Consider the following 17,053-nt stretch of genomic DNA (forward strand, 5'->3'; position numbering starts at 1 on the left):
CTTCCCCTTCCTGACAGTCCCATATTCGGCATCCTTAAAGAAACATAATCCCGCCTCTTGCTCTGATCTTTTTTCCAATCCTGTCCATCCTGGTCACTCCCGAGGAACATCTATACTGCTGCTCACTTGCTTGCACTGCTCTTTCCCATGCAGAGCTTTACTCTGTGCTTCCTCAGCTGGAGTTGCCACAACTCTGGATATCAGCCATGTTCTAAAACCCTGGCATGAAAATAATGAAAAAAAATAATTCTACTTTTTTCCCTCAATAATTTTCATAAATGTTCTTTTTGTAATATGACTTTGTTCTCATAACATTTTGATTCTCTCCACCCTCCTAATATTTCAAAAACTACTTTTTTTTTACTCATAATATGGTCTTACAACGTTTACCTATTTTTTTCTTTGAATATTTCAACTTTATGCTACTAAAATTATATATTTTTTCAGAATATTACGAGTTTAACCTCATAAAAGACATTTGTTTTTAGTTAGAATACATCTTTTTTTCCCTCTGCATATTTTGACTTTATTCTCATCTGTTTTCTGTTCTTGTTGTTCCATTTCTGATGGGGTTTTATTTATTTTCCAACTTTTAAAACTTTATTTTTGTATATTTTCTTCCCATAATTCTGAATTTATTTCCAGAATATGTTGACTTTTTCAAAAATTACAACTTTTTTTGTCTTAATTCTATGGCTTTAAACTAAAATGCGATTATTTTTCTTCATAATGGTACAACCTCATGGTTGTAAAATGACATATTTTTCCTTTTAGATTCTTTTCTCAGAATATTTTGATTTTATTCTTGTAAAATTGCTGATGATTTTTCAATTTTTTCTGTTTTCCTTTTTTAATTTTTAATTTTCTTGTTGAAGTATATTTCTAGAATGGGCTGCAAACGTCTCCCGGTCCATAGCTTTGTGCCCCCATCATCCGCACAATGGCGTCGAACAGCTCGGCTTTCCGCTAACACACAAACAAAGCGGTAATTGCCCTGCAGTGTGCGTTGACCTCTCAGGTGCGGGATCAACAGGCGGCATCAGTGAGCATTCACAGCGGCGTTTAACGAGGTATGCTTATCATGCTAATGTGCGTCTCGGCGGCAGGTGTTTGCGAGCGCTCCCAAGCAAGCGTGCACGACGCATTTAGACGCGTGCAGCCATGTAGCGTGTCAGCTGCAGTGAGTAATGACCAATGAGGTGCTAAATACAATAATTAGTCCAGGAACAGCAGGCTTCTTAAACATTTTACACCAGGAACCACTTCATAAATATTTAGCTTTTTTTTTTAATGAGGTGAGTTTAACAGGATTATTTCAGAGGTCATTTTAATATGTATTCAATTTCAAGGAATTTCTTTAATAATAAGTCTAATATTATTCTTAGATGTTCCCGAGTACCAATATGATGGAGCCTGTGTACCACCAGTGGCAATGGCACCGCAGTTTAGCAACAACAGTATAAACACCTTTTTCTGGCTTTTCAGCACTGAATTTTGAATCAATGCTGCCTTCATATCATATCATATATCATATATATTGTATATAATATTGTATAATATTTCATATTTCATATTTCATATTTCATATTTCATATTTCATATTTCATATTTCATATTTCACATTTCATATTTCACATTTCGTATTTATATCATATCATATATTGTATAATATCATATCATATCATATGCTACCAATAGCGAGATTTACCAGTACTTATAAATTGAAGTCCTGAAACTCTGAATTTGACGGCCGCACGGTGTGCTTAGGAGTGGTTAGCATCTTGGCCACACAGTCAGGAGATCGGGAAGACCCGGGTTCGATTCCACCCTCGGCCATCTCTGTGTGAAGTTTGCATGTTTTCTCCAGGTACTCCGGTTTCCTCCCACATTCCAAAAACATGCTAGGTTAATTGGCGACTCCAAATTGTCCATAGGTATGAATGTGAGTGTGAATGGTTGTTTGTCTATATGTGCCCTGTGATTGGCTGGCCAACCAGTCCAAGGTGTACCCCGCCTCTCGCCCAAAGACGGCTGGGATAAGCGGCATAGAAGGTGGATGGATGGAAGTTGCGCATTATTCCTTGTTGTATGTTGTAATATTAACAACAGTAGACTTCTTTTTACACTTGCAAAACAGCTGCGACAGATTTTGGGGGTATTTTATTACAGAACAAGAAAAAAAAGCATCCTTTACTTGTTTTGCATTCAAATAAATGTACAATTACACACATACACATACAAATAAAGTGCAATAACATTATCATCCATTGTGCAGTATACCCTATTTTGACCTCCATCTGTCTTTATAAACATAATACACATAATATATACATAATGTAGTCCAAGAAGCCCTGCTTATTAGTGCATTGGATGTGTTTTGATCGCCGTAGCATGAAGTTGAAGTGACACTCAAATGTATCTGCTGCCATTTAGTGGTGTTTTGTAGTTACTGCAATATTTCGAATAATTACATTACTGGCCTTCTCATGGAAATCAGAGATTAGAATAAAAATGTTTTAAATACATCATATAATAAAAAGCCTTAAAGATACAAATTATGCATATATTTACAATTTACACTAAGATGCATTATGAGTGTTTTTTATTTTTATTTTTTTTATTATATTATTGTATTTGTTATTGCAACAAGTAAGCTTTGTTCCCTGCCTAAAAAGACGCATTCTCGACTGCATCCTTTTATCTGTTTTTATATCTTTAGAATACGCAGAAACGAGAGAGACATGCAGTATTTGTTGATGGCTCATATAAGGATTGTGGAAGATGGCCAACATTTTTTTAAAGTGCATTTTTCCTTCAAAAAATGGTGAGCTCATCCCCCCTGTTCCTCGTTCCCGTACACAAAGCTGACGTATATGACGGATGTTTCCGGTAGTTTAGGCAGACGCAGGTCGGGGAAGGGCAGCGTCCCGTCGCTGTCGATGTGCGTCTGGACCGTATAGACTTTGACGTGTGCGCCTCCCTGCAGCACTGAGCTGTGTATGATTCCCAGCCGGGCCTGCTCTTGGTACGCTGCGCCCTGCTCCCTGCCCAGGTAGATGTCCTGCACCTGGGGAGCGGGGACCGCTGCTTCCAAGCGGGGGTTCTGGCTCAGGTGTGCATTTGTGTATCTGTTTGTGTCAAAATGGAGGTCATTGTCGCTGTCGGTGTCCATGTTTGGGAAAGTGATGACGCTCAGCCGCTCCAGGTGCTGCACAGCAAAGTGTCCCTCCTGAAGGGGGGTTCCTCTGTCCCTGGGGGCCCCCGGACCGCAGTACATCAACGTGAGGTGCCTCACCTCTGAATTGTTGAGCAGGCGAGCCGTGTTCCAAGGTGACGTATACCAAACGGTCAAGTGCTTCATGCTGAAAACGGGCGAGGACGGCGATTGCGGGCGATGCAACGCCGTGAGCGAGATGTCTTTGCATCGGCAGTCGGTGAGCGACGCCACGCTGCAGGGTTTGGGCTCCTGGCTGCACGAGTAGCAGAAGAAGCTGTTGTGGGTCACGTAGGCCAGACGCATGTCGGAGCGCTGGAGGGCCGCCGACACCCACAGCAGGACGCAGAGGAGGGGGGCGGGCGGGGCAAGGGACGGCATCACTGCTGGGGACGGGGCTCGGCGGCCATCTTGACTGGTAGTCGCTCTTAATGGGATGCCTGAAACATGAAGACGAATCCAACAAAAGAACTCATTTAGTAGACAGTAGAATATGACGTATACAGTAAATAGTTTTATATTTGCTTAACTTCTTTTTACACTTGACTATTGAGAATGAGGCGAACATGTGAGTCATAACAAAAGTTATGTCATGGGACTTTACACATGAAGGTCACGCTCAGAAATGAAAACGGAGACGACGGAGGCAAAAAAAAATTCCTCCTGGAGAAACCCAGGCTAAGTGAGGCGGCCGTCTGTCTCGAGCGGTTGGGTTGAGATAGAAAAGTAGAGTCAAGGGATGGATGGTAGATGAAGCCAGACAACAGGAGGATCCTTTCCCATTCATTTTCTTCCACTTATCTTCACGAGGGTCGCTTGAGGATGCTGGAGCCTATCCAGCCAATCACAGGGCACATATAGACAAACAACCATTCACACTCACATTCATACCTATGGACAATTTGGAGTCGCCAATTAACCTAGCATGTTTTTGGAATGTGGAAGGAAACCGGAGTACCCGGAGAAAACCCACGCATGCACGGGGAGAACATGCAAACTCCACACAGAGATGGCCGAGGGCGGAATCGAACTCGGGTCTCATAAAGATGATGAAGATTCTTAATATTTTGACACTTTCTTTCATTTTCTACCGCTTATCCTCACTCGGATCGTGGGTATGCTGGAGCCTATCCCAGATGACTGCTACACCCTGGACTGGTGTCCAGCCAATCACAGGGCACATATAGACAAACAACCATTCACACTCACATTCATACCTATGGACAATTTGGAGTCGATAATTAACCTAGCATGTTTTTGGAATGTGGGAGGAAACCAGAGTACCCACACAGAGATGGACGAGGGTGGGGTTGAACTCGGGTCTCCTAGCTGTGAGGTCTACGTGCTAACCACTCGACCACCATCACATTTCAAATAAAATGTGAGCCAAAGGGCAACCAATATGGAGCCCCCCCTCCCTCTTTTTAAACTACCATTTAACACGCAAATCTACGCTTGACATGAACGTTTGATCGCCCCTTCACGAAGAAGCGAGGGAGGACAAAGACAACAGATGGCGCAAGAAAGCCGACAAGCAAAAAAGTTGGGTTCAATTCCAAAAGGATGACTGGGCACCCTCACAAATGAATCTTTCAAATGGTGGTTTGGGTGCTGCCAAGAACAGCTGCACACACAAAGTGCACGTCGAGGTGGGGGCTGGGGCATTTTTTTACCCGTCTTTTGGATAAACTTGTACATTTAAAACTTGCCTTTTATGTTTTAATGATCTTGTGAGTAAATATTAGCACATTTATGATGATGATGTATCAGCTCGTTCATAGAAGAAACATTCAAACTGTATCTATAAAATCATCCCGAGTGGGATGGTGTCTGCTTTGTTCATTTTGGCCTTCAAACAGCGAATGGCTGGGATCATGAGCGTGTCATTAAGTCATTCCAAAATCTGGACATAATTGTTCTAAAATATACGTCTAAAGAGCACCGCTGTCTCTCTCTTACACACAAAAAAAATGAGATGTTCTCAGGCTGGTGTTGTACATTTAAGTTCACAGACAAGGCCAAAGAAGGAATGTAGTGGTCAACTGACTGCCTCTTTTGGATGTTTCAGCCAAACCGAGAAATTCTAACCCTTCAAGAGAGGTTTTCAAAGCGGAGTTTCCCACTGGAAGCAGCCAGTCTACAGGCAACAACAGTAAAATGTTACATTCCATCGCAATTCAAAGCAACCGTTCATATTTGCTGGTTTTATTTTATGATAAACAATAGGTCAGTTTTTTTAGTAATTATGGTACATATATTTGTGTTGAGAATCAAGAATGAGTGGAGATCGGGAAAAGCTGGGTTCGATTCTTGATTCCCCCCCCACATCCTCAAAACATGCATGTTATGTTAATTAGTAATTGTCCATAGGTATGAATGTGAGTGTGAATGGTTGTTTGTCTATATGTGCCCTGTGATTGGCTGGCCACCAGTCCAGGCCTCTCGCCCGAAGACAGCTGGGATAGGCTCCAGCATAGCCGCGGTAGGATAAGCAGCATAGAAGGGGGATGGATGGATATTTGGTAATGGTAATTGTAATGGTAATGGTTGAATTTCATTTGAACATGCATCAGATTACAATTGAATGCATCCCATAATCAGTTCACAGTTCCACATGTCCAAAAGGAGTAGGAAGAAGCAAAGCTTATTAAATCCTACCCCTCCGTCTGGTACTTTTACAATCAGTAACTGTTACATTTGTTCACTTCCTGCTTTCCTAATATAATTCAAGTTTTTTTTTTGTTTTGTTTTTTTATCACGTACCGAAGTACGAGGTGATATGACCATCCAATGACATAATGAGTACCATAGTAACCGTCAATATAGTGATATATATATATTCAAATGTAGTTCTTCCCTGAGATCATATTTCTCCTCTCTTGTAGAGAAGTGTTGGATGACATTTTTAGCTAATTGGTTATTTTTAGCCTTATGCATTATTTTAGCTGTTTGAAGATGAACTATATCAGCAAGTTGAAGTATTTGTGATTTTTAGAAATAAGGAGTTGTATGTTCTCTGTAGGCGGCATTATGAATTATCCTGACTGGCCTTTTTTGCTGTACATTTAGCGAGTGAAGATTACTTTTGTAGTTATTACCCCATATTTCCACACAATAAGTAAGATATGGTAGAACCAGTTGTGTAGAACCATTTGGGTAGCTTTTGTGACAATCAACGTTCTTTACTGTGCAAGCTTTTCATCCCATGACAAAAGTACCAGTGTTGTTTAATCAGATGTCTGGTCCGGACCAGAGTACCGAGGCCAAGCCCTGCGGTTTTTCTGTAGTAGATCACATCACACTTCCAGAAAGAATGATCTAACTAACACACAAAGGAGATGATTTCATGTGCTGCTGTTTCTTCTCTACGACTCAAAAACACACTCAAGAAGCAGTACGAAACCCAACTGGAACATTTTAACATTTCTTTCTGCTCTTTGACCACAAGACTGTAAGAGTCACAACACTTGAGTATCACGGAACACCCTAAATATTCCAGCTGCAGAATCTTCTAAGAGTAAATAGGCGGCTGTTATAAAAAAAGTGTACACACTGTGTGTTTAGTTCATGTGCTATGTCCCATCGTGCCTTCATAAGTGTTGCTGCCTATTACATAACACAGATGCAGGAATGCAGTGAGGAATATACATCATCTTGTGTTTCCTTTCCACCCACTCCGGGTGTCAGCTGCTGGACAAACTTTAAGAAGTACTTCTGTGTGTGTAGTAGTAGTAGTAGTATTCGTGTACGGTGTAGTCTACTCACCCAAGGTTGCCTCTGAGACAGCCGATATGCGAATGCGTCAGTTCCAAGCTGCATGGGAAGAAAATATCCCACATCCAGCTGACGTCAGGATGAGGGGGACGTATCCCACAGAGGAAGCTCTAATTCAAAGTACACTCACTCCATATGCTTACCATTTCATTAGGCACACCCGGCCATCCATTTTTGCTTCTGTGCAGAAACACTGAAAAGAAGGATTTACAAGACAAAATTTACAAAATATTTTTTTTTAATATTTTTAATATTTTATTTTTTGTGTGTGTTTGACTTTTTATCTTATTTTTTATTACTTACTTTTTTTGTTTTTTTTTTTTCAAAAATGACTAACCTGCCTCCAGTTGTTTGCTATGGCCTGCAATATATAATGAAAAATGTGGGTGCCTTGCTTTTTCCTTATATTGATATTTTTTATATATTTTACATTTTTAAGTTTTAGTTTAAAACGTTTTAGGCCATTAGCATAGCTCACATTAGCCTCGGCCTAACAATCTTGAGTGTTTATACAATGTTTCAGTTTTTCCCAAGCAACAACTTTAATAAATTCAACAAACCTTCATCGTGGATTTCTACATTTCACGCTGGAAATGAAATTATGCACAATTTCAAAAGAATGTTGACAAAACACACTATATTAATACTATTACGTTGAAAAGAAAGTTGTTTATTTATTTGTTTTCTGCCGGTAGTTTCCAGGTGGCTTTCATAAAAAAAGGACATTTCTAAATTGTATAACAGTAGACTACTTAGGATTTGCGTGTAATGGAAGATAGAGTATAAAATTGTATTATACTTAGTGCTGTATTGTTTCTTCCTTACTCTGTAGTCTACATATTTAATATCGACGTCAATTTAATGGTAATATAAAATAAATCTATAGCTTGATTATATGGGTGTTTTTATTTCCGATGGTCATTGAAGGCAACAGCGGAAGTGGGATCCATGTTGGAGTAGTCGGCTCGCACAGGGAACTTGCTACTCTTTGGGCGTAAACTGCAGTGTCCTTAGTGGGGCTTCGTTGCGGCCATGGGTCAGGCACGTTTGAAGACTTTTTTGGGCGTTTTCATCGTCTTAGACATGGCGGTGGCACAAGGTAAGAAGAAGAAAAACAGCGTTGATAGGGAATCTATCATTCCCGACAGGCACTCGACCAAGACACCTCTTAATTTAAGCTAACGTTAGCGTGATTTGAATTAAAGGTTTGCTTAAAAGTGTATTCACGGTGTGAATTCCCTGCGTTTATAATGTATATATTGTATTTTTATGTTCCCAATTTGTAGGTCGGTAATTCACGTCGAAAGTTGGTGGTGTTAATCTTGTACTGTGCAGCATGGGCGTTTAGATAACGAATTGTATTAATTGTGCCGCTGTATCATTCGACATTACACACGCACACACCGCTGTCCGAATAAACCCCAAATTTTTTCTCAAATCATTTCCTCTTTGCTGTTTTCAGTCTTACTCAAGACTTGAGGCACATTGCATTCTTCGAAATGCAATATCATGCCATGTCGTAGGCCTGTGCATGTGGAGGTTTATTTGTGTAGTAGTATGCTATGGCTTATTTGTTTCGGACATGAAACAAAGGTCAACTTCAAACGTGTTCCGTTCCTACTAATTCCTACCTTATACCTAAATGAACACTTATGTTACTCACATTCTATACAACAAATTAAGGGAATATTAAATACAGTCATTAAAAAGGTAAAATCCAAGAATGAAATGCAAATAATGGGATTGGGTTGCTGCAGGCCTGCTGACTGTGATGCAGCTTTTTTTTCCCCTCTTTGCTCATCACATTTCTGCAAATTGCAGACCTTAACTGGGGGTTTCAATACAATGAATACATGCACAAAAAGATTCAATGCAAAATGTGTGCAGGAAAACATGGTAGGGCTGTATTAATGGAAGTATATTCCCAACCCAGGCATAATAAACGCTGACCTGGGGATTTCCACTGTGTCCCTCTCAATTTACTTCCACTTTGTTTCCACCTGTAGCCTACTGCAGTGCTTCTTCTCGAGAATCAAAAGACTCGTTTATGAAATTTCAACACAGTCAATGTATTTTTAGTAAAAATGAGCCACACTGTTGTAATGTAAACCTACACAAGGAAGTGAAAGTGGCGTTTATGGGAGACTAGCAGACTAGCCCTGTTGGTGCGGTGAGCGACTCGTGATTCTAGCTGTGTTATCATCTTGACGACTCTCACGTTGACGTTTTTTTTTTTTTGGCTTGGGTGTGTACAAGATGAAAACAAAGTGATACCGATGGACTGCACGGGCATGATAAGACTTGTTCAGTTCAAATCATCTAATGTGCTTTTTATGACATCACCATGCTCAGAATTTTTTTTTCTCTGTGCATTCTAACGAGAGAAAACAAGTTAGCGTTAGCTAGCTAACAATGCACATCATAGGACGTACCTGTGAGTAATAGGTATTAGTAAATGTACCTCCCATGACATGCAAGGATTGTGTATGATGGGCAACCCCCCCCCCCCCCCCCCACACACACACACAAAAATGTGCAGTAAGTGGGACATTCTCCAATCACGGTGGGTAGGATGTTCCGAAAGTAGATTAGAATAGATTCAACTGTCATGTCACTGGTACAGGTACTGGTACAACAAAATGCAGTTAGCATCCAACCAGAAGTGCAAATTTATAAATATCTTATTAGTAAATAAATGAAGAAATAGAATAGAGCTGTAAATGTACAGATAGTATATGTACAAACTATAACAGGCTATGACTATGATACATTGTGGATATATACAGGGATATAAATGAATATATAGTATGGCTATTGCAGATTATACAGATTATAAACAGTATGCACAGTATGAATGTGACAAGTTATAATAACAGTAATATGTACAGTAGTACAATGACGTGACTATGATACAGTGTGGATATATATACAGGGATATAAATGACTATAAGTATGGCTATTGCAGATTATACAGATAATAAACAGTATGAATGTGACAAGTTATAATAACAAGAAAGTATTTTTATTGAATGGACAGAAATATTAGTCCAAAGATTATTTTCTTGTGTGAAATCTCAACATCTCCTCTGGATTCACTGACAATATTCACTGCCATAAAATGCTGGCTGAAATGTGACTTTGACGAGGAGGGACTGGGAATGATCAGAATGTTCTTGGAAGCTCTCGCGTCTCCGTCACTTGAAGAGTTGTCTGGAAGAGCCTGGATCGTAATTCAGATTTTGGTGTCTTAGATGTTTTGTTGTGTAGTTTGATGGATGGCTGGCCGGTATCTGCGTTGTACAAATAAGCGAGTGAGTAAGCTTGTGTCCCTGCAGTGGCGCCACCTAGCAACGTGACGCTGCACTGCGGCAACCTGCAGAACAAATTGGTTTGGAGCTACGACCACCCGCCTCCAGGACTCCGATACAGGGTGGATGTCGGCCAGATGTCGGACACAAATGGGTTAGTGTGATCCGTTTTTTATGTGTTAATTGTCAAATTGCATAATTGGCCGTGATGCATTTGAGGTAAATGTTGGTTATCCTGCTCAGTAGTTTTTCTGTTCTGACTCTCCAGAGCGATCGATCCACTGTGGGTGGAACCTCCCAACCTCCAAGCTGACGTGTCCTTTCTCTCGGACCCAAGCAATGATTACCTCTTGACTGTGACCGCCGTCCTCGGGGAGGACCAGTCCGATCCCGCCCCAGCCGACGGCATCATCTTCAGCTACTACATGGACTCACCGGCGACCCAACGATGTGAGCTGAAAGAACTTTCTAGTTACTCTTCACAGGAAGTTTAATCAGTCCGCTTTGTTATCCAGGTTCTCTGGACCTTCCACCTGTGACCGTGTTGGAACAACAGGACCACACCATCCTGCTCAGCTTTGAGCATCCGTGGCTCTTTTACCACCAGAGACTTCCTCCCGCTTTGCGCTCCAGAAGCAGAAGAAAGAGGAGACACGAGCAGCCCGACAACCCTCTTCCTGTCTTCAAATACGACGTCACCGTCAACGAGGTGGGCCCGGCACCCCCGTGTGGCCACATCATGGTACTGTTTAACCAGCTTTACTCATTCTTGCCCGCCTGTCCTCTTTTATATTATGTAGAAGCAGTTTGCCGACCTGAGCTGCTCGCTGCAAGTATGCGAGCGGAAGCTTCCTGTGGACGTCGCCCAGCAGAAGCACTGTGTGACCATCATGGGGGAGCTGGAGAAAATTAGCGTTCATGGGACGCAGGACTACTGCGCCCATCCTGTGGCGGGAAACAGTTGAGTGAGACTAAATCATCATCAGCACTTCTTGGAATGTATTTTGTTGAAATGTTTATTTTTTTTTTTCTCCAATAAAAACAACTTTAAAGGCGTAAAACTCCCCAAAATATAACTCATGCTTGATATGTATACATATGATGTAGATTTTAAAGATATATACACATAAATACATAAGGAGGTTCTAAGACAGGCTTCAGAATACAAAAGCAAGAATTGGGAGTGGTAAAAAAAAATAGTATTCATTGCAAACAAGTGTTAAAGTTAAAGACCCCCGAAACCCCCCCTCTAAAATCAGAAGAAAATATCCCAAAAAAGCTGAAAATGTATGCTTGATGAGGCTGGAGGCTGGTGGGAATGTTGCTCCAGGCGGTGAAGATGGCGTCACAGAGGGCGCCCACTCTCTGGAACTGATGTCCGTTTATAAACGTCCCTCTCCATCCATCCCCTAAAGTTCCCAATTGGATGTAGATAATGGGAACTCACAGGATGGTCCAAAAGAGTGAGCTTATTATCCTTTTTGGAAAAGCATTTCCACAGAGACAACTGCCTTTTGACGCCCCTGCACAACCTGAAGCTCCATTGTTTTATTGAAGCATCATGATGGCGCCCTCTCCGCTGTCCCTTGTGGAAAACACCGGTCACGTTGGATGCCGTCAGGGCCATCAAGATCCCAAAAAAACCTTGTTCCACCTTTCAATGTCCCATGTTTGTGTTGTCATGCTAATTCCAAACAGGAAGTTTTGTGCCGCTGAAAGACCAGACCAGGTCTTTGAAGGCCTTGAAGCTCTACTTAGAACCTCCTTAAGTCCCAACAGTGCTAAATCATTATTTATCATCAGGGTTAAGCAGCATTTTATGTTGTTTATTCTTTTCCACAGATGTAGTGGTTGTGTCTGTGTTGGTGTCCCTGCTGGTCCTGGCTGGAGTTTCTATCCTCCTCTTCATGTACTTCAGAAAACGCACCAAAGCCACATTCCCTCCACCAACCTCCCTGGTGCGTTCATTGTTTTGTTTTGTTTTTTCCCTTTCCTCGTCTACCCTAAATCGCAACACCTCGGCTCTCTTTTGTATCCCACAGGATTTCACAGACACCCCCCACTCACCATGCACCATGAGGCTTGTCCAGGATACGCCTGATGTGCCCGAGACGGGGTTCTCCTCGACCTCTGTGCAGGATGAAACACCGCCTGACAACCCCATTGCCGAGCAACATAGCCTCCATCGCGAGGAGGGTGATGGAGATGCTGCGGCGGCGGAGGAGGAGGAGGAACAGGAGCAGGAACAGGGTGGTTACATGGGCGGGGACATCTTGGAGGAAGACGTGGAAGAGTCGGAGAGCGCTTACGAGCAACGATGACACATGCGGCCTGAAGAAGAAACCACAAAGTGCGACTGGCTGGAGTGTAACCGTCGTAGGTAAAATGTTTAGCATTACTCTATCCTAATTTACAACAGGAACATCCTGCTCTCCTTTGCTTTAAATAGATCGAAATAGTTACTGTTTTGTGTGTTAAGCCTGTCAAATTTCCTTTTATTTGCTCAAATTATTTTTTTTGCCCACACCGTGGTTTGATGTGGGAACAAATATTGAGCAAAAACAGAGAAAGAATGGACGGGCATAGCCGAGGACTGCTATTTGAGGGGCTTGTGTCATCATGACCGTGACTGAAAATGAGAATGGATGTACAGTAATTAGCATTAGCAACGCGCTAGCTCGCCAACGGTTAAGAGCTTCAGCACATCACTAAAAACATTATAGCGATCCACTCAAACGTATTTATTATGTATATAGTGTGAAACTAAGACAGGAGCAACATGAAATGAAAAGCACTAATTGAATACAGACCCACTTTCCACCAGTACCGGCCTGGACTGTTCAATATCGGCATTAGCACGATTAGTAAGGTCGTCAAATGTTCCCTCTATGCCTTCCCCGCATACTAGCAGCTTTTGGGGCCAAATATGATGCAAAAGTATACTAGTATGGTCAAATTTAGATGGTTTAAATGTAGATGTTGCGTTCAAGGACCAGCAAACAAAGTGGGACAAGTCACCCTTCACATTAAACGTCAAACAGAAACTCTGGGATTTTTAGCTGTATATATATTTTTGGAATCAAACAGTGTCCCATATTTCCAAAGTGTAGTTATTTTGAGGTTTTTGTACACAGTATTGAATCGTTCAGCGTCTTAAGCTGTGCACCTACTGTCCATTTGAATGGAATAATAGTTTACCACAAATATTTACATCCCAGCTTGGAGATAAAAACATCTATCTGCGATTAATTGCAATAAAATACGAGTTAACAGTGGATAAATGTGATTAATTGATGAAATATGTGCAAAATATAAACAGGCCCAGACATCGATTCTTCCTCCCACAAAGATAAAAGGCATTAAGATGCGAATCCTAACGTGGCCACTAGATGGCAGTGTTTCTCTTCATGTTCTTCACCTTTGCTTGATGGCATTCAGAGCGCTCTTGTGTAGGTGAACCACTACACCACCATGGCTGAGTTTATTTCTTTACCTTCTATTCTGTGGTATATTTCCAAGCCAAGGTCCGCTGCTGTGTTTGTGTGTACAAGTGTGTACAAGTTCTCTAAGCGCATTTTGTGCTCACAAGATGTGTGAATTGAAGTGAGGAAAGGACAGAAGATGCGTCAGAGCCTGCAGGAGGGGGGTAACGTTTTTTGCCTCCAAAGTCCATTTAAAGCCGACCGTCTCCATGTGACCTGGTCCAAAACCTGAGTGTGCTGGTCAGGAGGCGCTTGGTTTTTATTTGCACGTATAATGTTGCACCTTAATGGGACTTTAGCATCTTGACGGTGATGCACTGGACTACTATTGTTACTACTGTCACTTCCCTCGTGCTGTAGTTAACCCCGTCCCCAAATGAAAAGACACTTTAATCAATACTATCTTGATTTAAAATTATTATTTTTTTAATAATTCCACTATCTGTTGTCTTTAAAAGACAGAAAATGCACTTTTGTATGTTACGCTACGAATTGTAAAGTGGAACCTTCAAAATCCCGAATGTTGTGAACGTTGTACAATTTGAGTTCACCCCAAGTTGGGGATTCACAACATCATCAACAGCCAATCAAATTGGAGCGTCACCTTTTCATTTCAGTCTTTTATGATCATGATGATAACCATAGAACCAGAAATGGCACTCAGTTCCATATGAGCATTGTATTGTATTACAGTACAGTAATACAGCAAGTTGCAAGTTATGTCTGTCATGTTTAAATGTCTTTTACAATCACATGGTCTTCCATACTCCATACAGTTTTTTTTTTTTTTTTAATTAAAGTCAACGTGAGAAATAAATCAGTGGTGGTGTTGGTTTGTTTTTTGGAAGTTCTCTCAGAAGGAGGCTGTAAAAATGAGCACTTTTTGTCAGCAGGCAACTCAACGATTAGTAGTATATACAGCATGGGTGCAATTAAACTGGCAAGGGGGATAACATCAAAATAAAACTGCAAGCAGTGATGAGCGTCTGACAAAAACCGCAAGGGGCGATGTATTGTTTTTTTCAGTTTTTTTCAGCTTTCTTCTAATGCACTTTTCTGGTCAAAAACACAGTGGAAACCTCACACACACTCAACAGGGGACCCAGAAGCACCCAAAAATGGCATAAAATGCCAGAGTTTGAATTTTGTAATTTTTGACAAAAAACGTAAGGGGGGTGGGGTGTATCGTTTTTTTCAGTTTTTTTCAACTTGCTTCTAATGCACTTTTCTGGTCAAAAACACAGTGGAAACCTCACACACACTCAACAGGGGCCACAGAAGCACCCAAAAAATGCCATAAAATGCCAGAGTTTGAATTTAGTGATTTTTTACAAAAAAAACGTAAGGGGGGGTGTATCGTTTTTTTCATTTTTTTTCAACTTGCTTCTAATGCACTTTTCTGGTCAAAAACACAGTGGAATAGCGATAAATTTCAAACATTTAAAAAAGATCTACCAGTCAAAGTTGTGTGTGTGTGGGTGCATATTTGGGAGTCCCTAAAACGAATGACGAATGGACAGGAGGGCGAAGGACAGACGGTGTCATTCCTCCATGCCACCACAAGGGGGAGGCCCTAAAACGAATGAGGAAGGACGGCGAATGACGAATGACAGGAGGGCGAAGGACAGACGGTGTCATTCCTGCATGCCACCCACAAGGATGGCGAATGACACACTTCTGATACGGAATGAAACACGTTTAAACAGAACAAAGCACTCATCCAGTATCATTCCTTGATCTAAATGACAACTATGGTGATCGGCACATTTTTAATACGGAATAATACAAATTTACAGAGATACAATTCTCTCTCATTCCTGAATCACAGTGAAACACAAGATCGTTATCCTGCTTCCCACCTACAAATATGGGGAATGACACAATTGTAATCTGGAATGACACATCTACAAAGAATAAAGCCTGCGTTCAGTGTCATTCCTTAATCTAATTGAAAAGTATGGGGAATGAAAGGCTTTAATGTACACTTATACATATTTACATAGAAGTCAGTTACCATTCCTTCTCAAAACTATGTTACAGTACATTAAAGGCCTGTCATTCACCGTCTTTCACGGATTGAGGAATAACAAGGAATGGTAATCGGATTACTTTTGTAATCGGATTACTTTTGTAAACGGACTACTTGTGTAATCGGATTACTTTTCTAATATTTTTTGTAATTTTTTTCAATTTTTCTTGTTTTTCGGTTTTTCTTGTTTTTCAGGAAAAATGAGAAAAAAAGAGAAAAAAAGAATCTGATTACAAAACTAATCCGATTACTTTTGTAATCAGATTACAATAGTATCGGATTACTTTTGTAATCGGATTACTTTTGTAATCGGATTACGTTTGTAATTTTTTTTGTAATTTTTGTTTTACATTTTTTCTTGTTTTTCAGGAAAAATGAGAAAAAAAGAGAGAAAATGAAAAACAATAAATTTAAAAAAACAATTACAAAAAAAATACCAAAAAATTACAAAAAAATTACAAAAAATTACAAAAAATTACAAAAAATTACAAAAAATTACAAAAAATTACAAAAGTAATCCGATTACAAAAGTAATCCGATTACAAAAGTATCCGATTACAAAGGTAATCCGATTACAAAAGTAATCTGATTACAAAAGTAATCCGATTACAAAAGTAATCTGATTACAAAAGTAATCTGATTACTATTGTAATCTGATTACAAAAGTAATCCGATTACAAAAGTAATCCGATTACAAAAGTAATCCGATTACAAAAGTAATCCGATTACAAAAGTAATCTGATTACAAAAGTAATGGGATTACTTTTGTAATCGGATTACAAAAGTAATCGGATTACTTTTGTAATCGGATTACAATAGTAATCGGATTACTTTTGTAATTGATTACTTTTGTAATATTTTTTGTATTTTTTTTGTAATTTTTTTGTAATTTTTTTTCAATTTTTCCGTTTTTGTCTTTTTTCTCATTTTTTTTCAGTCATGTCATTTTTCAACTTTCACAAAAATGAGACAAAAACGGGAAAAATGAGAAAAAGAGAAAAAATGAAAAACAAGAAATATGGAAAAAAATTACAAAAAATTACAAACAAAATCTGATTACTATTGTAATCTGATTATTATTGTAATCTGATTACAAAAGTCATCTGATTACTATTGTAATCCCATTACAAAAGTAATCCGATTACAAAAGTAATCAGATTACTTTTTAAATCGGATTACTTTTGTAATCCGATTACAATAGTGATCAGATTACTTTTGTAATCAGATTACTTTTGTAAAAGGATTA

The 17,053-nt window shown here is 40.0% G+C and overlaps 2 protein-coding genes across 2 annotated transcripts; one reads left to right on the plus strand and one right to left on the minus strand.

The window, feature by feature from the left end:
• Positions 1-2,436: 2,436 nt before the first annotated feature.
• si:ch73-52p7.1 (uncharacterized protein LOC100321084 homolog) lies at positions 2,437-7,619 on the minus strand. Its single transcript, XM_058058795.1, has 4 exons — positions 7,549-7,619; positions 7,132-7,181; positions 6,980-7,027; positions 2,437-3,654 (listed from the first exon to the last, which is right to left on the minus strand). Exon 4 carries the CDS (start codon positions 3,593-3,595, stop codon positions 2,831-2,833), a length of 765 nt encoding a protein of 254 aa, XP_057914778.1. The 5' UTR covers positions 3,596-3,654; positions 6,980-7,027; positions 7,132-7,181; positions 7,549-7,619; the 3' UTR covers positions 2,437-2,830.
• A 299-nt stretch (positions 7,620-7,918) lies between these two features.
• On the plus strand, positions 7,919-14,612 carry ifngr1l (interferon gamma receptor 1-like). Its single transcript, XM_058059126.1, has 7 exons — positions 7,919-8,087; positions 10,324-10,450; positions 10,565-10,746; positions 10,812-11,005; positions 11,097-11,256; positions 12,139-12,254; positions 12,339-14,612. The coding sequence occupies exons 1-7, from the start codon at positions 8,021-8,023 to the stop codon at positions 12,615-12,617; spliced, it is 1,125 nt and encodes a 374-aa protein (XP_057915109.1). The 5' UTR covers positions 7,919-8,020; the 3' UTR covers positions 12,618-14,612.
• The last annotated feature ends 2,441 nt before the right edge of the window (positions 14,613-17,053 follow it).

Source organism: Doryrhamphus excisus, chromosome 20 (assembly GCF_030265055.1).
Source record: "Doryrhamphus excisus isolate RoL2022-K1 chromosome 20, RoL_Dexc_1.0, whole genome shotgun sequence".
Lineage (NCBI taxonomy): Eukaryota > Metazoa > Chordata > Actinopteri > Syngnathiformes > Syngnathidae > Doryrhamphus > Doryrhamphus excisus.